The sequence below is a fragment of the Drosophila bipectinata genome, chromosome 3R, assembly GCF_030179905.1.
Source record: "Drosophila bipectinata strain 14024-0381.07 chromosome 3R, DbipHiC1v2, whole genome shotgun sequence".
Taxonomy (NCBI): domain Eukaryota; kingdom Metazoa; phylum Arthropoda; class Insecta; order Diptera; family Drosophilidae; genus Drosophila; species Drosophila bipectinata.
Window position 1 is genome coordinate 14,527,893 of NC_091739.1, and position 10,177 is coordinate 14,538,069.

Here is a 10,177-nt window from a genome sequence, read left to right on the forward strand (position 1 = left end):
CATAGAACACCTCGCCACACACAGACACACTCCCAGCAGCCCATACACTGACATGTGCAGCAGCGACCTAAGCAGCAGCGGCAGAGCCGACAGCAGAGACAGTAGCGACGGCGATAAGATAAAGCCCAACGATGACAAAAAGCACCCGGAGCACCCAGACAAAGTTCTGCCTGCAACGGCGCTGGCATCGACGTCGGCGCCGGCGCAGACGCTGGCTGCGACGGATGGCACGGATGTGGAGTATAAAAGCCGCCGCCTCGGTACCAGCGAGCATCAAAAGACGGCGAGCCGCGTTGCCGAACACACGAGCCCCCAGCCCAGCACCGAGTGGAGCCCCAGAATCTGAGAACCCAGAACCCAGAGTTTTTAAGTCATAGCCTAACGGTAAAGTGAACGTGCCAGTTTGTGTGTGGTTGGTGGTATTGGTGTCTGTGTGAGTGTTTGTGCTGAGAGTTTCCGTTACAAGCCGCAAAATTTTTGAAAAACATTCAACATTTCAAAAACCGACAAAAGAACAAGCGGGCTCTAGAACAAGCCAAAAGTAACGAGCACAAGTGTCTTAAAAGAACAACAAGAGGTGCCACAGGCAGAGGGGGTGCCCAGGAGGCGGGCAGGTGATGGAAAAGTGGGGCCGGGGTTGGGGGGCTTGGTAGGCTCAACAGGAACCAGAGGCCCAGTTTTTCTTGAGTCGAGCTCTCGGCCAAGTGGGCAGATACTTTCTGAAGAAGCAGTGCTGGCGGTGGGGGAGGCCCTACTCTCGACAATTTAACAACTGGAAGAAAATTCTTACTTCTCCACCTTTCGCTGGCATAATGAATTCATTGAAGGCGTTCGCTCTCCTTCGGCTCCAAGTTTGTGGTAAAACTTTTAGACAAACAGCCAGGCATCCTCGAAGGATCCTCGTCCTTCAGCGGGGCTTGGCCGTGTTGTTTGGCCAGGCATGCGTCGGTGGCCTTAGGCCGCAGCCGCGCATTGTCTCCTCCTTGGCTTCGGCCGCAAATTAAATGTAAATTAATGCAAATTACACAAAATTACTGCGAGCCCAGCCGGACAATGCAACAAAAGCAGAAGGTACGCCCGGCCAGTGGACAATTCCCCGAGCTGCATCAGCAGATAAAGAGCAAACGACGACGCCACTTGCATTGTCTATTATTTTAAATTGGCTCGGCGAATTTACAGCGGAGCAGAAGTAATTAGCGACGGTTGAAAACTGTGCCACTGTCGCCCCAAAAAGAAAGATAAAAAAAAAGGGAGCCGGGGATCCGTGGAGCCCTGCAGCGGGAAACCCACTCGGGGGGGCGGACTCCAATTCGAATCGAGAATGTAAATGAAGCGAAAGCGATTGGGTCTCTGGCAGCTGGGGATTAAGCTGCAGCTGACAGCAACTTAAAACTGCTAACGAAATAAATATTCAGCTAGGCGGCCTACGATTTGCATTCCGATGCAATCGAAACAATTACAATTTTCTCACAAATTGAGTTTCCGATCGATCAATCGCCCATGTGGTCCAGGCAGGCCAGGCCAGGATGCAGCATACTTTTCAGCACTCTGCTACAGCTGTCAACTATCCCAAAGCCATGAATTTTATTCTATCATAATTTATGAGTATTTTTCGTCCTCCGCCCCTTGGCCCGTTTTGGGATTTTGCATAATAAACACATTGCAAGCCAAACAATCAACAGAACAAAAAAAAATTGAGGAATGAGTTTATGCAAATTAAATTGTGTTGATAAACGACCCATTGAACCCAGAAAAGAGGGGTGGAAGTGGGAGCTCTCTAATTTGATTGCCCAATAAATTGGGGAATCAAATCAAGCCGCTCCACATCTTGCGGCCCACTAAAATTGCAATTAAAACGTTGATGTCTTCATATTGAAATTTATAACTTTACCGAATGGGTATTTATTGTCCCTGGGAGGAAACTCATTACAGCCAGCCATATTGACTTTATTAAAAACTCGTCGCGCGGTATAACGCGTCAAAAGCGGAACTAAAGTTCCAAATGGATCTCGAGCGGAACCCAATTAACGAGCGTTCGGTGTTTGCTGGCTAATGTGGCTGTTGGCTCGTGCCACAAAAGCCGAGGCAGTCTTGTGGCTGGCAACGCGTGGCTTTTATGCACTGGCGCATGGGTATTGGTAATTAATGGGACGACGATGGGATAAATGGCCATGCCACAAACCCAAACAGTCGCGGCATGCGACATGCGGCTCACGCGGCGTATGCGTAATGTGCTTGCCGAGTGAAAGCTGGAAACGAATTGCATTCCAGAATTCAATTTGCTTGCATATTTAATTATTCATTCCGTGAATAAATATGCTTGGTTCGAAAGTGTCAATTCAGAAATTAACCATTTGTACATGTGCCATGGCTGAGGTACACTGGGGCGTATGAGTGATATTTCATTTAAATTATTTCTTCTGAGCCGATCGCTCATTATTCCTAGCATTTGAGTTATAGAACATGGAGTATATCCTCTTTTTAATAATATTATATGATTTAACGTAATAAGATAGGGAAAAGCTTTCAATTTCCACTTGCACCTCCAACAGCAAGTGGCAATGAAAGGCGATTTCGATTCATTGGCTTAAATTACAGCTGTCCTGGCATTACAGGACGTAAATGCAGCCGTCGCACCTGCAATCGCAATTGGAAATGAAAAGTGCGCCAAATTGAATTTCACACTTTTTCTGAGCCTTTGTCGAGCTTTCATCCAGTCGGGATATGTGGATTATTTTTTGCACATAAACGTTCGCTTTTTATGTATTTTCCCCATTGCCCACACGCTCACCGATTTCACCTGATTTTAATTGACGCGCACGTAGGAAATTAATGAACTGTGACAGTTCGTTTTATATGTTTTGCCCCAGGTGTATGTTCAAAGGATAAACGAAGTTGACAGCGACTGCCACATTGTGGGGCATTAATGCAAAATCCAAATTATTAATAATATTAATCTTGCAAATCATACGTCCGTACAAAATAATTGTCATCATTAATTTTATGATCAAATATTTTTAAATGAAATGTTTTATTTCGTTGGCATGTTTCCGCCAATTGGAAAAGTTAATCGATTAAACTTCATTTAAACAGGGTTATTATTAAATTTAATTCCAGCTGTCAAAAGTTTATGGCTTTGTTTTTCCTAATTATTATGCAGAGATTAATCAATAACATTTCCTAATCCAATTATGTTTGGTTCATTATTTGCATATTGCCATTAAAGTCATGCAGCCCTGTGAAGGACGCACCTTAATGCACTTTATCCTTGTATATTTAGTTTTGTGCAGCTTTGAAAGAAAGCAAAGGCATTAACAAGCCCCATACCCTCTCGCTGCTGAACATCTGCAATAATAATGGAATAATATTGGCACGAGTAAAAGATAAACACACTTACCTGCTTTTGTCCAAAAGCCTTTCTTCGGCTCGACCTCTGATGCATACTGTCTTTTTTCAATTTGCCGCTCTCGAGCATATCCAATTGGTGACTCGGAGATATTCCATTTAATTTAATTTTCTCGACAAACTGCATTTTAGCCAAAACGGGAAGCAGGGCGAGAGCTGCTTTGCTCCTACCGCCGCTGGTTCCATCAGCCATCGGCGTTTTCTTGGCCAATGGTATCCTCGCTGCCGTTGTCATGTCCATTGCATTCCACTTTCCACTTGACATCTCCTTGCTGCAATTTCCCTCTGTTGTGAAATTATGCTTTGGCTACCTTGGACGCTTCGAGCTTCAAGCTGAGCTGAATAAATGGCAGCCGGTGGGTGTGGGAGCGGTAAGGTTGGCATAGAGGATGTGGCGTCCCGAATATAAACTAAAGTAAATATTTAAGCTGTTTATGGGATGGCTATTTCGTAGCGACATGAAAAATGCCATCAAAAGTGAGGCAGAGATGCCATAATAAAAATTATGCTACATCAGAGAGTTTCCTATTTATCTAACCAAATTTTTAGGAGTTTTCTGTTTCTGAAGTAGTACGTCTTGAAGTGACACTCGCCTTCACCTTTAATCTTGAACAGTATTTCCTTTTTAGTTTCACCTTGATATTCATTCTGTGAATTTTTAAATCCCCTCTAAGCAGTGCCAATTTTTTATTTTCTCTTGAAATACTTTGCACAAAAGTAGTAATTTTGATGGGGTCGCTGGGCGGCAGTTAGCAAACACGAAGGCTTTCAGCACTGGCTGGCATTGGCCCGGCAATGGCCTAGCCAAGTCTTTTGATGTTTGGGCCCTGTTTAGGGCGTTTGCTGCTGTCGCTGCCGCTGCCGCTGCTACTGCTGCCAAGATACATTCCACAATGTATGCATCGTTCTGTCTAATTTAGCACATGGCCCTGCCTTGCATCTAGCTTTTGATTGAAGGTTAAATGAGCCATGAGCCACGCATATACATAGCCAGGGGCGGATAGGGGCGCGGCAGTGCCTGCATTTGTGTCGCATTTAGCTTGCCACTAGGTCCCGCCCACCGCTCCTCCTCGGTCTTGGTCCTCTTTCCTCCGGGATGCATTTGCATTGCGCGCAGCCCCTACTTTCGCATCCTTAGACATCCTTAGTCTTGTTTTATTTCCTTTGCCTGAATTAGCTGGCATAAACTAAGCCAGTCAACTAGAGCAAACCCGATCCGATTCCCCGCCTCTGTTGCTACTGTTGCTCCTGGCTGAGCAGCTGAAGCAGCTAGTTTTGTCAGCTTTTGTATTTTCGTTGGCTTCGGTTTCCTTGAATGTTATTTTTACGAGGCAGCTGCACAACCCCTAATTGAGGAGCTTTAAATTTAAACGCAGTATCGTTTCGGAATACACTTCATTTGCCCTTTTTTTTGTTTCGTTCATACTATTTGCCATGCCATGGAATCCTTACCATCCCGCCTCCAGCCACCTCTCGTCCTGTATGTCAGTGTCCCTGTGTAATTGTGTATTTCGCTTTTATGTATTGTGTTGTCATTGCAGTTCCCCATTTCCGTTCAGCGTGCCAGCGGAGAGCCAATAAAACCACAATAAGGAAAACGCCCCGAAATAAAGAAAAACAACACAACAATGTCGATCTCCGATTTCCGCAAAAAGAAGCTGCTCTTCCTGTTCAATGTATTCTTTGGTAAGTATTTATCCTTCCCAGGCAATAATGGAAAATGATGGATGGTCCTGCGAAAGAGGAGTTGCTAAAGACAAACGCTGCACGAGCTGTCGATTTTATGGTCTGCATCTGAGTTATTGGCAGGGAATTGCGTTTTTGTGGCTCATTTTTCTGAAGTGCTTGGGGCGAGCTGAGAAAACTTTGATTAGATTGCACCCGATTGGTCTAAGGGTTCTCTTCCGAAAGGATTAAACAAATTTTCAGATCCCCAGAGTTTAGTGCGATGAGTTTCCTTTTATAGCCATAAAGTGTGCCACCGATATCAGCATGCAGCTCTTGACTTAATCTCCATCTGCGGTGTGCAGACAAGCGGCTTTCATCGCGTATACGTAATATGCCAAGTGCTCGAAATCCACTTAAATGCGTCGAGCATTTCCCGCTGCATGTTTAATGCCCTGCCAATGTCACTGTGTTTCGAAGTCAAATAAAACTTGGCAATTTAAAATTGAATTAAAACAACACGCACTGCAAATGCAAATGAGAATGAGAATGCCGCCGAAGGAAAGTTTAAGTCGAGCACTCGAGGAGTGCGCTCTGTGTGCAAAGGTTAAGTGCTTTTCAATTATGACTAATTCACCGGTGCGGTTGCTTGGGGGCTGGCTCATCCTACCACTCCTTGTCCTCTAAGTTGGCTCTTTGCCCGTATTTTGACGGCAGCTGGTCAGGCAATAACAAAAGAGCATAGTCGGAAAAAAGAATGTCATAAAACGCAAGCGCCAAGCACTTGACACTGGCACTGAAGTGGCCGTTTGCACACCGTTGCAAATGATAATGACACGCCGGCATGGCCGAAAGCCAAGTGTTTTTTTGGTGGTGTTTGGGGGGGGGGAGGGAGAGGTGATTGTGCCCCGTGGGAGGTCATCCCTTTAGGCCGTAGAATTTGGTTGATGTTGGGTCGCTTGGCCACCGGAACTAGGTCCCAGCTTGCCACGAAATCCGTTTAGCCTGCTCACATTGTTCATCGCTCTTTTTCGTCTTTTCGCCTGTTTTCCGGGCTTTGCTGTTTGGTTTCTGGCCCGAACTGACCAATGCAAACAATGCGGGACAAAAACATACAATTTACGCTGACTGCGCCGCTCTCAATTGGCCCGAAAACCGAAACCAACACAACAACTAACACAACAACTATAATGCGTATGGCAACAGATGTGAACCAAAGCGGCGAAATCGACGTTAAGGACTTCGAGCTGGCCATCGAGGTAAGTGGAGCGGAAGCGCTGAAGCACCGAAAAATTTGAATGTATATATTTTTTGAAAAAGAGCAAGTTGCCAGCGAAAAATGCTGGCAATGCCACCAATAAATATGCAGCACTTACATCAACTGGCAACCGACAGTAGTGAAAACAAAAACAGTGCTCAAATGCTGGAAATGTTTTTTGGTGATTTGCATGCAGTTTTCCCTTGGCAATCGAGTCAAAATGATAACTCAATTTTCTGCCCTCGTGTCGATGTATAGGTATGTGCTGACTGTTATTGTTTCAACTTTTTCCAGCGCGTTTGCAAGCTGCGCGGCTGGGCGAAGGACACGCCGAAGAACAAGGAGACCTACGACGTGATGATGGCAATCTGGACTGGGCTGCGATCGAAGGCCGACAAGGATAACGACGGGCAGGTGAGTTGGCGCGCCCAACTATATAACCATCTATATCTCACAGTGACACACCTGCCTCCCACCATCTCCTCCGCCACCATGTCCAGTTGTAAATTCGAACCGAAAAAAAAGGGCAACTGGCTGTCAAGTGTCCAGGTTTTTTGTTGCCCTACTGAATCTGAATCTGAAACGGTTGGCTTCATTGTCAGTGCCAAAAGTAGTGCTTCGAAGCCATTGTGATGGCACAGCTGACAAGTGTGCAGGACACCCACAATCACACAGTCACAGTTAACGCTCATATTCACACTCACACACAAGAACATTACAATGTCCTTCGGTGGCGCTGGCAAACGCAAAAAACGGAAGAAAAATTCGTTCATAAATTTCCCTCTTTATTGGTGCGGAATGCCGAGGGGTAAACAAATTCCCTGCCAGTGCAGCAGTCGGAAATTGAATTGTGAATTATTCGAGAAATGCAATCCGAATTCCGGCCGAATTCCGGGGCTTCCCACTTCGTTTTCTAGGCCGCCTGCTCATGGCTCTGTCTCATTACAAAAAGACAAACTTTGTCATAGACTCACGGCAAGTCCTGCGAAAGTCCTTCGGATAATCGCACCACCAGCCAGTGCAGCAAATTAAATTATAATCCCTTTCCACTCCCCAATCCCTCTCCACCCGCATTGGGGTTCAATATCAACTACTGCGACCAACAAAACCCGCAACAATGCGATACAAAGCGAGCCGAAATTGAAATGTCAGACCAACAAAACCTCGGCTTAATTCTATGGCCGCGTTTTAGGGTTACGGTCTAGGGCCACGCTTTTCGGTTTACGGGCGCATTTTCCGCCCAACTACATTCATACACTCGATGAGGTAAAGCAGGAAAGCCACAAAAGTTCTGGCCACTGGCCAAGTTCCAAAAGAACTTGACGGAGTTTGCTGCCAAAATATGCCAAAGTCTGTCTATTGTTGGAGCTCGGGAAGGGGACGTTGCTTTTGTCGGAGCAAGCTTAAGATTTATTGTTCACTTTCGGAAACGACCGAGTCAGAGCACGTGCCGTGACACGGCCTCCAATTAGCTGGAAGGAGGCAGTCGCTCCAAGGACTGCAATCGGGCAACTGGGCAGTCCACGCATCTCTATTCCATTCAGGGTCAAGGATCTGGGCTAAGACCCGCTGGGTAGTGTCTGTCCCAGAGCCCGACACTTGCGGCCATAAACATAAAAATATGCAGTTAGTTCGAATTGCTGTTTAGAGTTCGTTCCTTCGGTTCGGTTTTTCGGAGGGTGGTTCTGCGGATGCCAATTGGCATTACAAGTGGCTCTAGTCAGACACAACCCACACACTTATTTATGACCGTATTAAAACATGCCAAAACGTAACGGCTGCCCCCGATTAATGGATGGGGTCTGTACTGGACGTTGCTGGACTGCATCGAAGGCGGTCAGCCAAGTTGGTCAAGGCGTCGGCGATTGTTGTCGATGTTGCGGTAATTGCCCCTGTTTCTGTATTGACCGAACGCTGAAAATGTTAATAACGCATCGCTAGATGGAGGCACGGACATAAATTATACCGCCAAACGACCATAACGGGCAGGGGGATGTTTTATGGGGAGTCTCCGCCTTCGGCGCTACCAGCTAATGGTCTTTTCAGCACGGGGCGGACTGCATAAATCTGGGCATAAGCCCGCTAACCCGTAATCTCGGCCCGTCTTCCATTATGGCCATTATACACGTAAAAATGCACAAAAATATGAAGTACCACCATAGGGGTCACGTTTTAGGTCACCTTTTCCTCATTTTTTCTTTTAAACTGGACAGCACATTAGGTACCAGATATTTAAGAAATAGGTTTAAAAGTTCATATTTATAAATGAAATATTATTAAAGCTACCATTCTTATCTCTTCGTGTAGGTCAGCGTCGATGAGTGGTGCAACATGTGGGACGCCTATGCCAAGGACCCTAGCAGCGTGATGGATTGGCAGAATGCCTATATGAACTTTATGTTCGACCTGGAGGACGCCTCTCACGACGGCGGCATTGACGTGACCGAGTTCACGCTAGTGTGCTCCAGCTACGGCGTGGAGAAGGCGGAGTGCGAGGAGGCCTTCGGTAAGATGGCTCAGGGCCAGACGGATGTCACCCGGGAGCAGTTCGCCGCCTTGTGGAAGGAGTACTTTGCCGCCGAGGACGTGGACGCGCCCGGAAACTTTATTTTTGGCAAGACCACATTCTAAAGGCAAAAGGAAAGTATATAGGACAGCAGCCAAAAGCAATGAATGCAACCAGTGAAATTATTATTAAATTAACATAAAAATTATATATATAATCGATGGCAGGATGGAATTCAAATATGGAACCTCCGCCATTTTGATGCTCCGTCGTTGTTAGTTGAGTGTTGTTTTCTCTCCAAGAATCTCAAGTTTGCCCAATTCAATGTCTTAATTTAGTAGATAACTCTGTCCTGTAACCTACTTATATTTTCTATACCAAAGCTACGAGCCTAACAGAGCCAAATACGACATCTCTGTACCTTTACGAACTACGAACTATATCTTAGAAACGATATCAATTACGAGGTAGGATCTCGCCCAGATCCCTTTCAAAATGTGGGCCTAAATTAAATCGATTAAATTGTCAAAATGTTTATGTGTGTGTAGTCGTCGTTTATCGCCTCGCATCTATGGCGTATAAATTTAAATGTAAATGTAAAGTGTTCCAAGAAATTACAATAATAAAATCAAAATATCAACACGAACTTGTTGCTGGCCTTGTTCTTTTGCGTGCGATTAGACTGATTTATGAATATGGACAGGGTGTGGTTGGCTCTGAAAGTGGCAGAAGACGACGGGGTCATCAGCTGCGATACAATCAACAGTTTCGGAGCAATTTCACAAATTTAAGGACGAAATGGACTAGTTAAAAAGGATGTGGGGTTGGCAGCACTTAGAACCTCCTGATGCATCGTAATTTATGCTAATTCATTCAGGAAGCTTAATTTAATGGTGAACACGGATAATGGTATGGTAAATAATTCTTTGTTGGTGTTTTCTGCTTAGGTAAAATATGGATATCTCAACTTGGAATACACTTTATGATGAAGAATCGTTCCAGAAATCGTTTTAGGTACTCCGCTTGAGAATCGGATGAGAATTGGGAAAGATATAGCCATCACTGTGGCCATATAGGCAAAAATCCCATTTTCAAGGGATCCTATCACGAAAAATGGACAAAAAATCTAAAAATATTTTTACTCAGGATTTTGATGCAGAATGATGAAGAATCGTTCCTGAAATCGTTTAAGGTACTCCGCTTGAGAATCGGATGAGAATTGGAAAAGATATGGCCATCCCTGTGGGCCATTTAGGGGAAACCTCATTTTCTAGGGATCCCATCACAAAAAATGGACAAAAAATCTAAAAGTATTTTGACTCAGGATTTTGATGCAGAATGGT

General features: G+C 45.2%; 1 protein-coding gene across 1 annotated transcript; it reads left to right on the forward strand.

Moving 5' to 3' along the window:
- The first annotated feature begins 286 nt into the window (after positions 1–286).
- Positions 287–9,480, forward strand: Scp2 (Sarcoplasmic calcium-binding protein 2). The gene is made up of 5 exons (XM_017248405.2): positions 287–384; positions 4,947–5,091; positions 6,277–6,329; positions 6,623–6,742; positions 8,636–9,480. Exons 2-5 carry the CDS (start codon positions 5,034–5,036, stop codon positions 8,957–8,959), a joined length of 555 nt encoding a protein of 184 aa, XP_017103894.1. The 5' UTR covers positions 287–384; positions 4,947–5,033; the 3' UTR covers positions 8,960–9,480.
- Positions 9,481–10,177: the final 697 nt, after the last annotated feature.